Source organism: Cajanus cajan, chromosome 3 (assembly GCF_000230855.2).
Source record: "Cajanus cajan strain Asha chromosome 3, NIPB_CcT2T_4, whole genome shotgun sequence".
In the NCBI taxonomy this organism is placed as follows: domain Eukaryota; kingdom Viridiplantae; phylum Streptophyta; class Magnoliopsida; order Fabales; family Fabaceae; genus Cajanus; species Cajanus cajan.
Window position 1 is genome coordinate 6,410,400 of NC_138519.1, and position 19,939 is coordinate 6,430,338.

At 39.0% G+C, this 19,939-nt stretch overlaps 3 protein-coding genes across 3 annotated transcripts; 2 read left to right on the forward strand and 1 right to left on the reverse strand.

Annotated features, from left to right (window-relative positions):
• The first annotated feature begins 4,036 nt into the window (after positions 1–4,036).
• Positions 4,037–5,860, forward strand: LOC109796022 (uncharacterized). The gene has a single exon (XM_020355626.2). The coding sequence runs from the start codon at positions 4,037–4,039 to the stop codon at positions 5,858–5,860; it is 1,824 nt and encodes a 607-aa protein (XP_020211215.2).
• Positions 5,861–6,904: 1,044 nt separating this feature from the next.
• On the forward strand, positions 6,905–9,192 carry LOC145955990 (uncharacterized). Its single transcript, XM_083071545.1, has 3 exons — positions 6,905–7,153; positions 7,271–8,257; positions 8,434–9,192. The coding sequence occupies exons 1-3, from the start codon at positions 6,905–6,907 to the stop codon at positions 9,190–9,192; spliced, it is 1,995 nt and encodes a 664-aa protein (XP_082927671.1).
• A 6,089-nt stretch (positions 9,193–15,281) lies between these two features.
• Positions 15,282–16,797, reverse strand: LOC109819176 (uncharacterized). The gene is made up of 2 exons (XM_020384806.3): positions 16,539–16,797; positions 15,282–16,175 (listed from the first exon to the last, which is right to left on the reverse strand). Exons 1-2 carry the CDS (start codon positions 16,596–16,598, stop codon positions 15,564–15,566), a joined length of 672 nt encoding a protein of 223 aa, XP_020240395.1. The 5' UTR covers positions 16,599–16,797; the 3' UTR covers positions 15,282–15,563.
• Positions 16,798–19,939: the final 3,142 nt, after the last annotated feature.

Sequence of the window (19,939 nt, forward strand, 5' to 3'; positions counted from 1 at the left end):
AAATATCATGATTGTGCAATTTTAGTCTTTCTTATTAAAAATATAATAATTTTAAAATTTTAATATATATATATATATAATGTTTTAAAATTATATAATTGTTTGCTTATTTAAATTAACATATATTATAATTTTTTGTAATGTATCAAATGATATATATTTATTATTACTAAATAAATAAAATTTATATATTATTAATATTTTAATATTATTAATAAATTAATATCAATAATATTTTTCCTATATTTATAAATAAACTAATAATTTGATAAATATATATTAATATATATTAATATATTTTTACAAAAATATAAATATATAAGATCGGATATATATTTCTAATTAATATACTTATATTTTTGTAAAAGTATATTAGTTTATCTATAAATATATTAATAATATTATTGATATAATATCAAAAATTATAACATATGTTAATTTGAATAGATAAATAATTGTTTAATTTTAAAATATTATATATATATGTTGGATATCAGCACATATCAATCAGAATCTGTTGGAAATCAGCATATATCAATCAGAATATTCAATTTTGATTTGTAAAGATTTAATGTTAATAAGATCAATTTTATTTCCCCTCCTTTAATTATTTAGATACAGCATTTATAGGGAGAATTATTTCCCAGATTTTTAGGGATAGATTAGTGTGCAGATTTATTCCCTTGTATTCTATTTATACCACTTTTGTATTTTTCCCAAATCAGAGAAATATACATTATATTTTTCTGCAATATATATATATATATATATATATATATATATATATTAAAATTATTAATTTTTAATCGGAGAAACTAAAATCGTATTGTTATGATATTCTTTATTAATTTTATTAAAAAATATAATAATTTTGAAAAATATTTTTTTATGGTAAAAATTTTAAAATTACTTATTTTTATTAAAATATTTATTTTATTATATATAACAACATAATTAAAATATAATTAATATTGTAAAATTATTAATATTTTATATTTAAAAAAAAAGTTAAAATCGGAACGCTCCGTTCTGAAATCGGAACGGGACGTTCTGGTTTCACTTTTTGTGTGTTAATTTTGCATTTGGAACGGGCCGTTCTGAATGCAAAATTAATACACCAAAAAGGAAACCAGAACGGCTCGTTCCGGTTTCGGAACGGGACGTTCTGGGTCCAGGTATTTTAAAAAAAATTGTCATTCACGTGGCATTCACATGGCATCCACGTGGTATCCACGTATGCATCTACGTGGCATCCACGTGTGCAAAAGTTAACTCCGTTTAAATAATTTGAACGGAAGTCCCAAATTGAAACCAATTAATTTTTAAGGGACCAAATTGAAACCAATTAATTAGTTTGGGACCAAATTGAAACCAAAAATAAAAGTGGGACTAAATTGAAACAAACAATTATTATAAGGGACCAAATTAGTGTTTTAGCCTAAAAAAAAAATAGATAGATAAGTAATATATTTTATCATAATAAAAGTGACTAGTATGATAAAACTATTTAATGCTCTAACAACCACTTATCTCAAATGAAAAGGGCAAAGGAAACATGTGCAAAATGATCTGAAGCTCCAAACGATTATTTTTCTCGATGCATTGCCTGTAAATACCTAGAGTCAAGTGCAAGAAAAGGATGATAAAATAAAGAAGTTTATGAACTATGTTCGAAAGCACTAAGTTTTTATAACATGTTTGAAAGCAGGAAGTTTTTAAAACATATCCTACCTTTTTAACATACTAAGTGTTTAAATTATATATTCATCTTTATAATATATATATATATATAGAGAGAGAGAGAGGGAGGGAGGAGGAGAGGAGAGGAGAGGAGAGGAGGGTTCAAACGATACGGTATAACTTTTACTAAGTGTTACACCGTTCAATAACTTTATATTAAATATAAATTTTGTAAATCCAACCGTTAAATTAAAATTTCATATCTCTTAGATCATATATATAAAATTTTATATTAATCCAAGATGATTTGATACTTCATTCTTATAAAAAAAATTATGTAATATATTCATTTCAAAATATACTAAAATATAAACATTTTGATCACCTTCAAGTTGTTAAAATATGATTTCAAGTTGTTGTTTAAACAAAATTTGATATACACATATAAAGTGATATGAACTTTCAATCTAATGATTGGATTTACAAAATTCACAATTAATATAAAGTTATTGAGCGATATAACACTTAGTAAAAAATACATCGGTATCGTTTGAACTCTTCTTTTATATATATATATATAATAGATAGCCAATGAGTTTTACCCTTTTAAACAATTTTTCTTTAGTGAAATCTATGTGACTATAAGAGGTTATTTTGTCTCAAATAATATTTAGATTTGAAGTAAAAAAAAAAACTTTTTATCAAACAATACATGCGTTAAGTTGTTTGAACAAACAATTCAAAGACTACTTATTTTATGTCACGAGTGATTTGTATAAAACATACTGATATTGTGTGGCAAATGTTAGTAAAACTTGGTAGTTTTGCCAAAAAAATTTACATAGTCTAAGTAATAGAAATGATTAAGTATAAATTATTGTGTTCGCTTTCTTTTACTAACTTCGTACTTATGCATTAGTTTATTTTATATATAAAAAGAAGTCTTCTAAAACAAGTTTTATTTACATTTTCTTTTATACACACTTTTTTATTTCCTTTACCATTTCGATTGTTCTATATTAAGACAAAAGTCGATTTTCAATAGTTTACAAAAAAATTATTTGAATTATAATTTAGTCTTCTTATGTATTCTATGATCCAAAAATGCCTTTAATTGATATTAGATACATTATTAAATTTTACTTCTTTAATTAGCAACATTTGCATACTTACATTTATTAAAATATATTATCTTATTATATAAAAATATTATTAATTAAAAATCTTTAACAACATAAATAATATAATAAAACATTTGATAATAGATGTAACGGTATTACGTAATTATATAAAAGAAGTTTTAATATACTTATTTTATTTAATAAACATGTTTAAATTAAATTTTAATAATTTAATAATTAATTTAATTTTTTTTCTAAATTATGAGTTATTAAGTCGAGTAAATTTTTTAAAATTTACTTGTAAAATAAGTAAATTATTTTTCATTAATTAATATTAAAATATATCATTTTCTAAAACCCTTTTAGCTACCCGTAGAATAAATTGAAAAGATGAAGAGAAGTAGAAAAATCCTTGGATGAACTGAGACACTGACGGTGGCAAAAGTGCCTTGTACCATTTAACTTCCGCATGATTAATCTTGACTTACATAAAGTCTCAATTACTTATTGTACCGTCTCGGTCATAGACCGATACATATTCTCGGCCTAGGTCCGATGCCGTTAAGATGAACACTCGGTTTAGCCTTCACGCCTCACAGGCTCAAGGTTGGAAGGCAAGTGTACCGTCTCGGTCGTGGGCCGATCTGATCTCTTTAACGGTGATAGGACGTCAACAGCCCTATACTCGGAAATTACCCGACTTGGCAACCAGGCCCTAAAACCTCTCGCCTTATGGGCACTCGGAAATAAGGTGACCATCTCCTACTCGGTATTAACCCGATTTAGGGTTCAGTAAAAGCCTATTCGGTCATAGCCCGACTAGGCTTAGCGAGCTCGATTCCTCTTGCCTACCAGGGAACCACTCGGCACTTATCTCGTCGGATTTTCGGTATAGACCCTGTCGGTCGGACCCCGACTGAACTCGTTCCCGTTGATCTCGCATCATCGTGATAAGAACGGTTAGGGAAATCCCGTGATCCTCGGGGTCTAAGAGGCCCACGAACAACGCACCATAAAGCCTGAAACCCTAGAGTTGAGATGGCAGAACACACTTTTGAATGCTCTCGCTTTGAGGCACGACCTAGGAAAAAACCCTAGTCCACCCCCTGGCCGGAACATTTTGGCGCCCACCGTGGGGCTACGGTGAAACTCTTCCTACTCCCCAAGTCATACAGAAAGACCTACACTTTACCATGGCGAGAGGCGGCAACAACAACAACTCGCAACCCCCTACCATGGAGGAGATGATGGCCATGATCAATGGTTTAAGGGAGGACAATGCACGATCCAGGGAGAGAGAGGAGGCCATTCAACGCGAAAATGAGGAGATAAGGAGAAGAGCTGACGAGCTGCAGGCCAGAGTAGCGGCCAGTACTAGGACCGTTGAGGAGGACGTCATGTTGGAGGTCCCTAGGGACTTTCGACCATTTTCGGAGGCCATAGAGGCCGAGGTGATCCTTAGGGATCATCGGATACCGCAGATCGAGCCTTTCGATGGAACGCAAGATCCCAGTCAGCACTTGACAGACTTCCGGGCTCAAATGTTAATCTGTGGAGGGAGCATGGAAGTCCGTTGCAAGTTGTTCATGGGCACTCTCAAGAAGGCGGTGCTCGACTGGTTTAGCGGTCTCCCGGATAGGGCGATCACCGATTTTGATGTTTTCAGCCGGCTCTTCATGGCGCAATTCGCTGCTAACAAAAAGAAGCCGCCGATCACATCGGATTTGTTCGACCTCAAACAGCAACGCGAGGAATCTCTGAAAGATTTCCTGCAAAGATTTAATGAGGTCGCTTTGAGGATAACATCATTGGACGAGAAGATGGCGGTTATCGCATTCCAGAAAGGTCTGAGGTCTGGGGCTTTCGACATTGCACTCGAAAGAGCGAACTGTCAAACGATGTCGGAGGTAAGGGCTTTTGCTTTGAGCCACATCAAGACGGAGGAAAACCAGATTGTTAAAAGGGCGGCTGAGAACCGAGAAGCAGGAGGCAGCAATAAAGAGGGAAACAAACATCTCCGACCTCGGTCAGACTGGAATAAGCGGGGCGGCCGGTACAGTGCGAAGGAGGGCAATTACCGACAGGCCGATCATGGAGGTCGGTCAAGAGGCGAGTGGATGCGGGGCGATGAAGAAGAGAAGTTCACTCCACTCACTGTTCCCAGGAGACAGATACTCCACAATGTTAATAGTGCCTCGTTGTTTGAGTTCCCAGCGGTGACGGAGCGTCAGTTGGGCCCTTTCAAAACCGCGTGGTGTGAGTTTCACAGGACTCACGGGCACACAACTGAAAATTGTTTCGTCCTGGGAAGGCAGATAGAACGGTTGATCAAGGAGGGACGACTGAAGGAGTTCGTAGCGAAAAAGCAGGAGGGAAGCTCGTCGGATAGGCGACCCAGGCGTACGCAAGACGACGCCAGGAGGGATAGGCGTAAAGAGAGAACTCCTCCCGGAGGCGTGCCAGCAAAACCGTCGGAAGCCCATCAGCAACCAATCCATGGGGATTTCAACACCGTAGCGGGGGGCTTCGCGGGCGGGGGAATTACCTCTTCTGCACGAAAAAGGTACACTCGGTCAGTGCTCACCTTATCGGAGTTCCGGCGACCTACTCAGCCAGTGATTTCGTTCTCGGTCTCAGATTATGAGGGAGTGGCCCCTCATGAGGACGACCCCGTCGTCGTATCGGCAATTGTCATGGGGTACAACGTGAAGCGTGTATTGATTGACCAGGGAAGCTCCGCTGACATTTTATTTTGGGAAACTTTCGAGGGGATGAAGATACCTAACGAACGACTAATCCCTTATGCAGGAACTTTAGTGGGTTTTGTAGGAGACCAGGTCATTGCAAGGGGATATGCCGACCTGGAAACAACCTTTGGCCAGGGCGCTCAGATGAAGACGGTGGTTGTTCAGTATCTGGTGGTCAACGCGCAGTCATCCTATAGTATATTGATCGGCAGGCCGACCCTGAACAAGCTAGGAGCGGTGGTGTCTACTTCCCACCTGAAGGTGAAGTATCCGTTGCCGAATGGTACTATGGGCACTCTCCGAGTGGACTAGGAGGTGGCTCGGAAATGCTATGGCGACAGTTTGAAAGCATGAAGACGACTGTATACGGCACAGGTGGAGCAGGAGGTCCACTCCATCGACCTAGACCCCAGAGTGAGCCATTTTGATCGCCGACCAGCCCCTGCGGAAGACATCAAGGAGGTGACGTTGATGGAGGGAAAGAAGGTGAAGGTTGGTACATCCCTCAGTCAGGAGGATGCCGAGAAATTGGTTGAAGTGTTAAGGGCGAACGTGTCAGCATTCGCGTGGCACGTCAGAGATATGCCAGGAGTGGACCCCGATTTCATGTGCCACAAGCTAGCCATCGATCCACGCGCAAAACCCGTCATCCAAAAGAGGAGGAAGTTTGGTGAGGACAAGCGCAAAGCCATTGCTGAAGAAACCGACAAGTTGCTAACAGCAGGATTCGTCCGAGAAATACAATACCCGACTTGGCTTGCAAATGTGGTGATGGTACGAAAAAGCAGCGGAAAATGGAGAATGTGCACAGATTTCACCGATCTAAACAAGGCGTGCCCGAAGGATTCATACCCCCTACCGAATATAGACTGCCTTGTCGATGGTGCGTCGGGATACAAGTTGCTAAGTTTTATGGATGCGTATTCTGGTTACAATCAGATCCAAATGCACACAGCCGACGAGGATAAAACTGCGTTCATTGCTGACCAGGCCAACTATTGCTATAAGGTAATGCCTTTTGGATTGAAAAATGCAGGGGCAACGTATCAACGTCTGATGGACAAAGTGCTGGTGGATCAGTTGGGTAAGAACGTGGAGGCCTACGTGGACGACATGGTGGTAAAGTCAATGAGTTTGGACCGGCATATAGACGACCTGAGGGAATTGTTCGATACCATAGGAAAATACCAGCTTAAGTTGAACCCCGAGAAATGTTCCTTCGGAGTCCAAGCGGGAAAATTCCTGGGTTTTTTGCTAACTCATCGCGGCATCGAGGCAAATCCTGACAAATGCTCGGCGATCATTAACATGAGGAGTCCTTCCACGATAAAGGAGGTGCAGCAGCTCACGTGAAGGATGGCTTCCTTATCACGTTTCCTTTCCAAGTCAGCCGATAAGGCGTTGCCGCTTTTCCAATGCTTAAAGAAGAACGACCGATTTGTCTGGGCAAACGAATGTGAGGAAGCCTTCTTAGAACTCAAAAGGTCGCTAGCATCGCCGCCGATACTGACGAAGCCGAAACTGAATCTTCCCTTGTTGGTTTACATATCGGCATCCGACCGAGCAGTCAGTGCAGTGTTGGTCCAAGAGCAGGAAGGCACCCAGGTACCGGTATACTTCGTGATTTGAGTCCTACAAGGAGCAGAAACGAGGTACCAAAAGATTGAGAAATTGGCACTTGCGATATTGGTGACTGCGCGGAAGTTAAGGCACTACTTCCAGAGCTATGAAGTGATTGTGCGTACGGACCATCCGATTAGACAAGTGCTACAGAAGCCAGACCTAGCGGGAAGAATGATGAAGTGGTCTATAGAACTATCGGAGCATTCAATTAAGTATGAGCCGAGAGGAGCAATCAAAGCTCAAGCGCTAGCCGATTTTGTGATGGAGCTGACCGCGCCCGCCGATGAGGGAGAGGTCGGAGAAATGCAGTGGATCTTGTCAGTAGATGGGGCATCAAATCTCGGGGGAAGTGGAGCAGGAATCATCTTGGAAGGACCGGGAGGAATTTTGTTGGAGCAGTCGCTGCGTTTTGAATTCCGAGCAAGTAACAATCAGGCCGAGTATGAGGCATTGTTGGCTGGTATGGCATTGGCAAAGGAAATGGGGGCGACAATTTTGTCAGCACGAAGCGACTCTCAATTGATCACGGGGCAAGTAGCAGGCACTTTCCAAGCGAAGGACCCTCAACTGGCTAAGTACCTGGAAAAAGTTAAGTTTCTATCGGAGAATTTCCGAGAGTTCACGCTTAACCACGTTCCCCGAGAGCAGAACTCGAGAGCCGATCTCCTTTCCAAGCTGGCTAGCACGAAGAAGCCGGGAGCCACTCGATCGGTCATCCAGGAAACCTTAGCACAACCCAGTATTAATGAGCCTCAGGGGAGTGTTCTTTTCATCCAAGAAGAGCTCGATTCGTGGATGGGACCGTACATTGCATACCTAACTCGGGGAGAATTGCCAGAGGACAAGAAAGAGGCTTCGCTGATACAGAGGGAGTCGGCCAGGTTCGTGGTCATTAACGAAAGACTGTACCGAAGAGGATTCAGCTCTCCCCTGTTAAAGTGTTTGACTATGTCGCAAGCACAACGGGTGATGGACGAGATACATGGTGGAATATGTGGGAGTCACATTGGAGGACGAGCATTGGTGTACAAAGTGGCGAGGGCAGGCTACTTCTGGCCGAGTTTGAGAAATGACTGTGTCAACTGGGTTCAGAAATGTGATGGATGTCAAAGGCACGCAACCTTGCATCACTCCCCGGCTGAACGACTTCACTCAATTCTGTCTCCCTGGCCATTCAACAATTGGGGCATCGACATCCTCGGTCCGTTCCCGATAGCCGTGAGACAGTTAAAATTCTTGATAGTGGCCATGGACTATTTCAGCAAGTGGATCGAAGCGGAGCCGGGGTAGCGACCATTTCAGCAGAGAAGGTAAAGACGTTCTTGTGGAAAAATGTTGTATGCAGATACGGTGTTCCTCAGGTGCTGGTATCGGATAACGGAACGCAATTTGCAAGTTCGAAAGTCCGCGAGTTCTGCCGGGGGATTGGAATCCGAATGACGTTCACCTCTGTTGAGCATCCCCAATCTAATGGTCAGGCGGAGTCGGCTAACAAGATAATTCTAGCAGGGCTAAAAAAGCGTGTCCAAGACTCAGGCGCTTCTTGGGCGGACGAGCTTCCCCGGGTACTATGGTCGTACCACACAACAGTGCATTCCTCGACCCAGGATACCCCTTTCAACTTAGTGTACGGGACGGACGCCATGATACCGATCGAAGTTGCGGAACCTTCGATACGTACTACGGCCTTTTCGGAAGAAGAATCCGACCAGGGAAGGCGAGTTGATTTGGACCTGATTGCTGAGACAAGAGAAAAAGCAAGGATAAATCAAGTGGCAGCCCATAGAAGAGCAGCTTTCAAGTACAACACGAAGGTTGTTCCGAGAGAATTTGTGGTGGGAGATCTCGTTTTGAAGCGCGCTCAGGCGGCGCAAATGAGGAACAAGCTGTCAGCTAAGTGGGTCGGTCCTTACAAAGTTGATGATGTTGTCGGCAAAGGAGCGTACCGACTGAGGACCTTGGACGGAGAAATAATACCGAGGACGTGGAACGCGGCGAATTTACGTTTTTATTATAGCTGATCTCTTTGTATTGGGTGCACTCTTTTCCTAACTCAGTATTTTGTCCCCGTAAAAATGTGAGGGGTTTTTGCTGAGAAGGTTTTTAACGAGGCACCACATCTCAATCCTTAATAAATATGTCTTCTCACTCATCATTTTCATGACTTTTAACATTTGCTATTTTGAAGATAAAACTCGTGATTGTCGGCAAAAGTCCGGCTGGGCGAGTATAAATAACTCGAAGAAACTCGTGATTGTCGGCGAAAGTCCGGCTGGGCGAGTATAAACAACTCTTAAAACTCGTGATTGTCGGCGAAAGTCCGGCTGGGCGAGTATAAACAACTCTTAAAACTCGTGATTGTCGGCGAAAGTCCGGCTGGGCGAGTATAAACAACTCTTAAAACTCGTGATTGTCGGCGGAAGTCCGGCTGGGCGAGTATAAACAACTCTTAAAACTTGTGATTGTCGGCGAAAGTCCGGCTGGGCGAGTATAAATAACTCGAAGAAACTCGTGATTGTCGGCGGAAGTCCGGCTGGGCGAGTATAAACAACTCTTAAAACTCGTGATTGTCGGCGGAGGTCCGGCTGGGCGAGTATAAACAACTCTTAAAACTCGTGATTGTCGGCGAAAGTCCGGCTGGGCGAGTATAAACAACTCTTAAAACTCGTGATTGTCGGCGAAAGTCCGGCTGGGCGAGTATAAATAACTCGAAGAAACTCGTGATTGTCGGCGGAAGTCCGACTGGGCGAGTATAAACAACTCTTAAAACTCGTGATTGTCGGCGGAAGTCCGGCTGGGCGAGTATAAACAACTCTTAAAACTAGTGATTGTCGGCGAAAGTCCGGCTGGGCGAGTATAAACAACTCTTAAAACTCGTGATTGTCGGCGAAAGTCCAGCTGGGCGAGTATAAACAACTCGAAGACCAAACAAAGTGATGTTCTTAACAAGTCAGAAAATGAACGATTCCCATATTAAACGACGACTCTAACAAGGTGATGTTCTCAACAAGTTGGAATTTGACCGACTGACTCCACGAGGTTTCATTTACATGGAACAATTGCATTACTTATTGTAGTCGGGAATTTACCGACTGGATCCACGAGGCTTCATTATTAACTTAGAAATTTTTTCTAATAGTTGCTTGAGTCGGAATTTAACCGATTTGTACTCATAAAGTCTCATGTTTAACTTAGAAATTTTTCTAAGCGTTATGTGGGTCGGAATTTAAACGACTCAAAACTTCGTTATTAACTTAGAAATTTTTTCTAAGTGTTGCTAGAGTCGGAGTTTAAACCGACTGTACTAGGTGTTGCTTAAGTGGGTATTTGGCCGACCATTTTGTTAAGATTCATTTTAACTTGGACAAGTTTTTCAATTATTATGAATCGGCCCACGACTGACTCCACGAGATTTCATTTTTAACTTAGAAAAATTGCCTTACTTATAGACATCGGGAATTGACCGACTTACTCCTCGAGGTTTCATTTACATGGAACAATTGCATTACTTATTGTAGTCGGGAATTTACCGACTAGATCCACGAGGCTTCATTATTAACTTAGAAATTTTTTCTAATAGTTGCTTGAGTCGGAATTTAACCGATTTGTACTCATAAAGTCTCATGTTTAACTTAGAAATTTTTCTAAGCGTTATGTGGGTCGGAAATTAAACGACTCAAAACTTCGTTATTTAGAAATTTTTTCTAAGTGTTGCTAGAGTCGGAGTTTAACCGCTTGTACTAGGTGTCGTTTAAGTGGGTATTTGGCCGACCATTTTGTTAAGATTCATTTTGACTTGGACAAGTTTTTCAATTATCATGAATCGGCCTTGGGCCGACCGCGTGGCCAAGTTTCATTTAAACAAAAATTTCCACATTATTTCAAGTCGGCATTTGGCTAACCTTTAAGCTAAGCTCCCTTAGAAATTTTCCACTTCATTTGGAGTCGGCATTTTGGCCACTATTCAAATCAGAAATTAGACGCCCATGTGGCTACGTTTTTAAACATTAAAGTTTTCCTATATTATTTTGTGCGGGACATGGGCGACCACATGGAAAATCTAATTTTCATTGCCTTTGGAACAATGTCTATTATTTAACTGAAGTTTGGGTTTTAGAAAATTTTCAAGTTAATTCCAATCGGATTAGGAACGATCACTTTTGATTTTAAACTTAGAAAGCTCGGAGTTTGGACGAATACGCTTGAAAAATGTCCATTTAACTTGGAAATTTTCTAGTTCAATTTTAAACTCAGAATTTTGCTGAATACGCTTGGAAAATATTCTTTTAACTTAGAACATTTTACATACCACTCAAGCACTCGGAATTTGAATGAAGACATATTGGCCCAACTTAGAACATTTTATAGTCGTTAAGACACAAGAAAAGTATCACACATCCAAAACATCAAAATTCAATACAAAGAAAACCTAGAATATTAGAGGCACGCATAAGTTTCCACGAAAAAGGGCTAACGTAAAGCAGGTTCAATCATCTTCTGGGGGATCCATTAGTTCCCCATCCACAATTTCCTTGAAGTAGCCGAGCCCACTAAGGTCTATGTCAGCATGGAGAAACTTCACTTGACTTGTGGCAGCATCAAAACCTTCAACGAACTTCTTCAGAGAGTCCATCTTGGCCGCTTGAAGGTCGTTCTGAAGCTTCTCCACTTCAACTTTCATCATGGACAAATCACTCTCGAAGACGCTAGCAGCATCAGTCGACTTATCCCGAGACAGGCGCGCCTCGTCCAACTCTTTCTCCAACACCACTTTCTCGGCAGCCCAAGCTTTCTTCTCTTCCTCAAAAGCACGACGACCTTCCAGCAGTTTGTCTCGTTCGTTGGATATCCACTTGAGGTCGACCCTGCTTTTACTCAAGCTGTCCTCCAAGGAAGAGAGTTTTTTCCCCTGCACCTTGGAGTCCCTCACTAGCCCCCGAATTTTGTCTTCATTGACGAGTGAGAGAACCGAAAGACGGTTGGTTAGGGACTCAATTCCCTTTGCAATTGAGAAAGCACTCATCTTTTCTAAGTCGCCGCGGTCTCCCTCAAGCAGATCCGTTCCGCGAATATGGGCGCTGTGATTAAACTTTTCATCCCAGAAAGAGGCCACGCCACTACGCTCGTGACCATGATCCACTGGATCTCAATTTTCGCCGAGGCAAGCACTAATAGTCCTTTCAACGGATTGGACCTCGGTATCGCCCTTATCAATCTCGGTAGCTACCACTGTCTCCAGGTTCACCACCGACACGGACTTCTCGCCCTCGCGCCGACGCTTGTGTGAGGATTCGCCAACACCCCTCGCCGCAGTCACAGGTTTTTCAGTCTCCACAACCTTCTCGGTCGCCGATTCCCCGACCATAGCAACTTGGGAAGCTTGTTGCTGTTTCCAGAGCTTGGCCAATTCCCGATTGCTCATACTCGCCATCCTATCTGCACGAGGACCAAGTAAACATTATGTTATAACGAAAAATAAAGCATCACAAAGAAACAATAAGGTACAAAAGGGGCGATCGGCGAGAAACCGATTACCTATATATATTCTCAATTCATGGGGCCTACTTTCTAAATCTAAGAGTTTGGCGGTGTTGAAAACCGTTTTCAATTCCTCAAGTTTCCTAACATCCTCTTGGTCCTTCTCAGGAACCTTGTCAGGACTTAACCCACCACAAGGCTTAGTTTTCTCGTTCCAATACAAGGGATACCCTTTAAGTAAGCCCTCGTTGCCAGGCGTACAACGAACTCGGAAATAGGATTTCTTGAAGTCCTTATAGGACGACTGAAAAAGTGTTAAAATTCCCCGACCCGTTACCCCATGGACAGATACCCAGCCACTGCGTTTATTGATACGACTTTCAAAAAAGTAAAAAAACTTTTCTACAGTCGGGATTAGCCCGAGACCCCCACACAAAACCTCAAAAGCTCGGATGAACGCCCAACTATTAGGGTGTAATTGAGTAGGTGCCACATTCAAGGCGCTCAGGACCCCTTTTTGGAAATCGGAAAGTGGCCACCTAACCCTAAGCTTAGAAATTAGAGTCGCATAGCAAAACGTAAAAGGCTCAATGCCGTCACCCTTAATACACACAGGCTCCCCATCCACACAAGGCTCACAAACAAGCACATTATCACCCTCAATACATACCACATGCTCCCTACAAAAACTGTCCATTTCAGCCCACGAATTCATTAGAGATGAGCAACGAAGCACATCATCCTTAACCCACTTATACGCGTCTCCATAACTTATAGCCTCCATGGTATAAACAAACTTGAACTACAAGGGGGAACTAAAAGGTTCTCTATAATCAAGAAAGGCCAAAGGGGGATTAGATAGGCGTACCTAAAGACACAAAAACGACCCTTTCTCACTCAACAAATGTCACCAACACGCCGTACACCACCGCGCACCACCGTAGTTCTCAAATGGAGCAGAGGTCCTCACCGGAGAAGAGAACGCAGGTAGAAAGAAAGGCCGCAGGTAGAAAGAAAGGCAAAGGAATTACAAAAAAGGGAGGCTACCCTATTTATAAGAATCTGAAGGTCGCGTGTGGAGTTGGGAAACCCAAGGGTCGCGGCGCGTGTATTATAAGAGTCCAAAGGTCGCGCGTGGAGTTGGGAAACCCAAGGGTCGCAGCGCGTGTGGAACGTTACAACCCTTAACCCAAGGGACAAAAAAAAAAGGGGGGGGTGCATACCATTAACTTTAGCAACACGTTTGGCCACGTGGCACAGTCATTATTCGCACCCCTGCAACGCCGATTTTGCAATAAATACATGTCCTTTTTCGAGTAAGGTGAATAGACACCCCCTTTCAGGTTTTGGGAAATTGCGGTCTCACGTGACGAGTTGGAGTATCGCAGTGTACCGCCCAGGTCGCCATCCGACCTGGTTTTCCACTCGGCAAATACACAACCAGGTTGCCAGGCCTTAAGCCCTTTCACCTTACAGGCTCAGGGCTGGAAGGCAAGTGTACCGTCTCGGTCGTGGGCCGATCTGATATTTTCGGACCATGACCGATGTCGTTAAGAGGTATACTCGATTTAGCCTTATCGCCTTACAGTCTCAAGGCTGGAAGGCAAGTGTACCGTCTCGGTCATAGACCGATACATATTCTCGGCCTAGGTCCGATGCCGTTAAGATGAACACTCGGTTTAGCCTTCACGCCTCACAGGCTCAAGGCTGGAAGGCAAGTGTACCGTCTCGGTCGTGGGCCGATCTGATCTCCTTAACGGTGATAGGACGTCAACAGCCCTATACTCGGAAATTACCCGACTTGGCAACCAGGCCCTAAAACCTCTCGCCTTATGGGCACTCGGAAATAAGGTGACCATCTCCTACTCGGTATTAACCCGATTTAGGGTTCAGTAAAAGCCTATTCGGTCATAGCCCGACTAGGCTTAGCGAGCTCGATTCCTCTTGCCTACCAGGGAACCACTCGGCACTTATCTCGTCGGATTTTCGGTATAGACCCTGTCGGTCGGACCCCGACTGAACTCGTTCCCGTTGATCTCGCATCATCGTGATAAGAACGGTTAGGGAAATCCCGTGATTCTCGGGGTCTAAGAGGCCCACGAACAACGCACCATAAAGCTTGAAACCCTAGAGTTGAGACGACAGAACACACTTTTGAATGCTCTGGCTTTGAGGCACGACCTAGGAAAAAACCCTAGTCCACCCCCTGGCCGGAACACTTATTAATTGCAGTTTTGTTTGAGAAGAATTAAAAAAGTGAAAAATGCAGGCACGCCTTTCATATTAAAAGAAAGGGCGTGCATTTTTCACATTTATAAACAATGAAATAATGAGACTTGGTCAAAGAAAAAGCACAACTTCTGTTACAATACAAGCCCATACACGAGTCTGACACAGACACACAGTGGATCTTCCCTCATTTATACCGAGCCGTCACCACCGCACCCTTTTTAATTAAGCAACTGCCCAGATTTATGCGTCAAATTGCCAAAACACGCAAAAGAAAAGAAAAGAAAAAACTAATAAGCTTCTGCGAAACTACAAATTATTTGAAAAAACCAAAACTGTGCATTCCTTAGCATTAAACTAAGCATAAGTGCTGATACAATACGGCTCTTACTCATCGCAGATATAAAATATAAGCTGAAACCGTCACACACACATATATATATATATATATACACGATTTTTTAATAAAGCAATTTGGCAGCTTGGATTTCTATATCCTCAAAGTCCCAAACCCCCTTAGGAATTTGATAATCTCATTAAAAATACTGCAAAAAAACTAATTAATCGATTATTCAAATCGTTCAAACTAGCTAAACCCATGATGAGACCAAAAGTCATAACAAGGTAGATAGATAGATAACTAGTTTATTTATGTTCAAACTTTAAGAGTTAAGAACAAAATAGATCATGACTCTCGGAAAAGGTGTTCTTCTCCAGATTGTTGATCTATGTGCTTGATCCATCGGCTAGGAGCCTTCGAAGAAGTTGGTGGTGGTGGAAGAGTTCTACTACCACTTCCTATGTATGCAATATCCAAACCCTTGCCAACAGGGAGGAAAACCGACCTAACCACACGCACACCCCTTTGGAGAACCACGCTCCATCTGAAGCCGCCACAAGAGTTTCTGTGCCATGCATTCTTGCATGCCAAAACAGCACCTCTTGGACTCACCTTTGCCACCCTCAGAACCCTAGCGAACTCCCTCCGCCTGCAGTCCACCACCAGGAAGTCCAGCCCCGAGAGCCGCGCCACCGCCGCCTCCGCCTCCCCGGCCACCACCTCCGCCGGCGCCGACACCCCCGCCTCCGCCAGGGCCTTCGTGTACTGCAACCTTGAACGCTCGTCCGGGACTATGCACACGTGCCTTGCACCCGTGTTGCGAGCTGCAACTGCTAGGCCTACGCTCGCGGCTATGGCGCCGCCGTAGGACCATGACTCCACTATGAACTTTGTGTTCCACCCTGCTGCCATGGCTGATAGCAACTCAGCTACCCCGGTTTCCTTCAATTTCTCACACTGCAAACATCAACTTCATCAAAATATATCCATCCGTTTGTTGCTATCTTTTTCCATGAAAACTTACAAAATTTTAATAGGTTGCATAAACACAAAACAACATACTCTTTAGACATATCTCACAAAATTGACTTGTAAGATAAAAATTGTATACCAACAAAATAAAATCAAACATATTTGACAAAACAAGGCAAGAAAATAGGATCAGACCTATCTAATAAAATTGACTTGTAGTAAGGAAGTAGGGCTAGAGACAATTTACATGATAAAGAAGAAAGAATAAGAAAAGTAAAATCAAATTTTTTTATATCATTTTTAATGATAAAAGATATGATTGTTGGTGTTTAGGGTGCTTATGCTTACTGATTTAACTGTGTCTATGTAAGCTTTCAAGGCATCTTCGGGAGACCAAACGAGCTTCATGGTGTGTACTGTTGTGTCTTCTTAATTTCTTTCTGTGTTTATCACTTTTCTGGGTCTGGATTTTGATATATGTTATGTCAAGGTGAATGAATAGGGGTACAGTTTGACGTACGGGGTAGAGTTAGGTGTGTGTGTTGATAAAATGGTGTTGATGATGTTATATACGAAGAGAAAGAGATAAAGAGAGAGAGAGAGGTGTCAGATATGAGAGAGCGTTGACATTGCCTCGCGCAATTTGAACGTGTGGATTCGGCCCAAGGAAATAAATAATTCACATACATGCATTGAATAATGTTATGCATCTTTTAATAATTAATATACATATTTATCATATTTATTGTTTATTTACATTTGAATTTTTGCTTTTTCTAGCTCGCTTACCTTAATTATTAGAATTGTTACTAAAATATGTGCATTAAGTGTTGCTACTATGAGGAAATTATTAGCAGGAGATGATAAATAACCCCATAGCTTCCAGCAGCTGCGGATTAAATTTCTTCTTGTCCTTTTCTTTGTTCTCATTGCTTTTATTTTTATTTTTTTGGTGAACTTTTATTCGGTTGATGCATACTGTATGTTAAAATAAACTATTTTTTTCTTAGTGTAACTTAATTTCTTGCCTCTTTTCAAACATATTTATTAATATTTTTCTATTTTTTTATGAAATGCCTTATGTATTTTATCAAGAGACATGATAAGGCTCATATACACCAGATCATATCATCATACAAAGAATAACATAACTTATAACTCTATTTTTACTTCTAGATTTACGCGTCGTTAAAAGTATTTAATGGTAAGAGGTAACACTCTTATCATTACAGTCAGTGATCAAAGACTCACATGAAAGGACTACGATTTGTGTAATTAAGATTGTAAGAAACGCGTAATATATTGTCACATTTGGACAAGTGGAAAATAAACTACTTAATTTTTTAAAATTTAAATATATTTTAATTCTTATAAAATGTAAGAATTTTGATTTTCACCTTAACAAAAAAATTTCTTTAATTTATTTTTCATCCTTCTCAAATTTATAATTTTTCATTCTTGTAAAATGAACAAATTTTGATTATAATCATTGTATAATATTTTCTTTAATTTTCATCATTTTAAAATCTAAAATCGCTATTTTTTTAATCTTTAACAATTATTTTAAGATAAATAAATAATATTTATTTTAAGAATTTATAAAAATAAATAAATAAAAGGTGCCATGCGTTAATCACATTGTATCCTTAACAACTGTGAAAAACACACAACTAGTTAAAATTAATAACATAGTAGTAGGAACTAGAAACAATAGTTCTACATGTTAATGAATGAAAAAAAATAGAGGGACTTGAATTAAAATTTATTTACTTTTCAAGAATTAAAAAAAATTAAGACTTAAATATGTTTTTAGTCCCTCAAATTTAAGATAAATTTATTTTTGTTCCTTCAAATTTAAAATTATTATTTTTAATCCTTTAATTTTTAAAAATCTTATTTTAGTCTCTCAAATTACTAATAACATATCTAAAAATAACAAATTAAGATAGTTATGCAATATCAATTAGATTTAATGTGATGTTTTCACTAACAAAAATACCAATAAATAGATTTTATACAATAATGTTTAATAAATTTCCTAATAAAATTTAAATATAAGGACTAAAATAAATTTTTTTAAAATTACACAGAATAAAAATAGTAACTTTAAATTTAAAGAATCAAAAACAAATTCATATTAAATTTAAGGAACTAAAAACATATTTAACTAAAAAATTAAAAATATATCAAATTGTATCCGTTTAACTTAGCATACATGTGCTTCCCAAATTGTTCACCATCTAGCGAAAAAAGACTAGTTGAATGTTAAGAATGTCAAGGTTCCCACTCCAAGTTCATGAAAAAATTATTAGTGATATTCTTTTTAACATATTTTTCTTAACACCTTTTATTATTAACTAAATTTTATTAAAAAAATCATAAATTTAGTGATTTTGTATTTCATCAGATGAATCTCTCTTAATTTAATGATAAAATTTGTCAAATTATATATTTTTAAAAATTTTTAATAAATAATAGAAAGTGTTTGTTAACACTTCTCTCAAGTTCGTATTTATAAAAATAAATTGCTATTTTTTTCTAATTTATCCTAAGTAAAAATTAATAAATTTCAACAATATCATAAAGGATATTTAATTTAAACATAAAAAAATATTAACTATTTTAAAATACATAATTAATTACATTAATCATGTTTATGGGTTTGTTTAATGAGTTAATCATTAATACACTACCAGTGTAAAGTTTTTTTTATACTAACAACCAATCAGATCTTTTAAATTATTTTATTTTATTCTTATTTCATTATATAAGTAACTGACATGACACTGTTAAAAAATCTGATTAGTTATCAGTGTAAAAAAACTTTACACTAACAATATATAGATGATTAACTCTTATTTAATCTACATTTATAATAAGTCAAAATCTATTTTTTATTGTTATAGTTGAAAATGAGTTTTACTTTTTTAATTACTGCACATTGGTGTTGACTAATGGAAGGAGAGTGGCTGTGAACAAAAACATTTCACAATTTACAGTAAAAAAGAAAAAACTCTTATATATATTAAAAATAAATGTTAATTTATACGAGAATATTTTTAAAAGTTTTCTTTGATTAGAGAATCTTTAAAGATTTTTTTAATTTTTTATATAATTTAATTTTTATTTATCGTTATTATTTATTAATTAAATTATTAATAAATCAAAATAATCTTGTATTAATTACAGTATAATTTGATATGATAAATCTAACACGGGACTTCAAATAGATAAAATATCTTTTCAATTTGAATTTTCTACGTTGGATTCTGATCCATTGATTAAATGATGTAAGTCTCTCATTGATCCAAATTAATATTAATTATATATATATATAAGAATTAAACATTTAATATGTGCATTCCAATGCTGAAATGCTAGTTATTTTGAAGAACTAACTTTATTGCAAAAATACTCCAATAATAGGCGATACCACAAAAGCAAGTCAACAACCAAAACCACAAGTCAAGGGCGGCTAAAGAACTTCAAGTTTGCAGAATGTAACCGCTAGGGTTGGATTCTCACTTCTCAACTTGAAGCATCTTCTTTTTAATTTTTTTAATACATAAATTAATGCAATTTTTCAACCGATAGTAAAAATTTCTTTTCATGTGTAAATTTTGAGATGTTAAAATTACTCAAGTTATCTCATTCAGCAAAGTCTTTTCCTTCTATGCATTGTCAAAAAATTGAATCTTTATCAAATATTAAATAACTCATATATATCTTGTTCATTACATAAAACATCT

Coding starts and splice junctions, on each gene's coding strand:
- LOC109796022 (XM_020355626.2), top strand. CDS start 4,037: ATGGAGGAGATGATGGCCATGATCAATGGTTTAAGGGAGGACAATGCA.
- LOC145955990 (XM_083071545.1), top strand. CDS start 6,905: ATGGCTTCCTTATCACGTTTCCTTTCCAAGTCAGCCGATAAGGCGTTG. Junction 7,154..7,270: donor AAGAGCAGGAAGGCACCCAG/GTACCGGTATAC, acceptor CACTACTTCCAG/AGCTATGAAGTGATTGTGCG. Junction 8,258..8,433: donor GAAATGACTGTGTCAACTGG/GTTCAGAAATGT, acceptor GGACTATTTCAG/CAAGTGGATCGAAGCGGAGC.
- LOC109819176 (XM_020384806.3), bottom strand. CDS start 16,598: ATGAAGCTCGTTTGGTCTCCCGAAGATGCCTTGAAAGCTTACATAGAC. Junction 16,176..16,538: donor ACATAGACACAGTTAAATCA/GTAAGCATAAGC, acceptor TGATGTTTGCAG/TGTGAGAAATTGAAGGAAAC.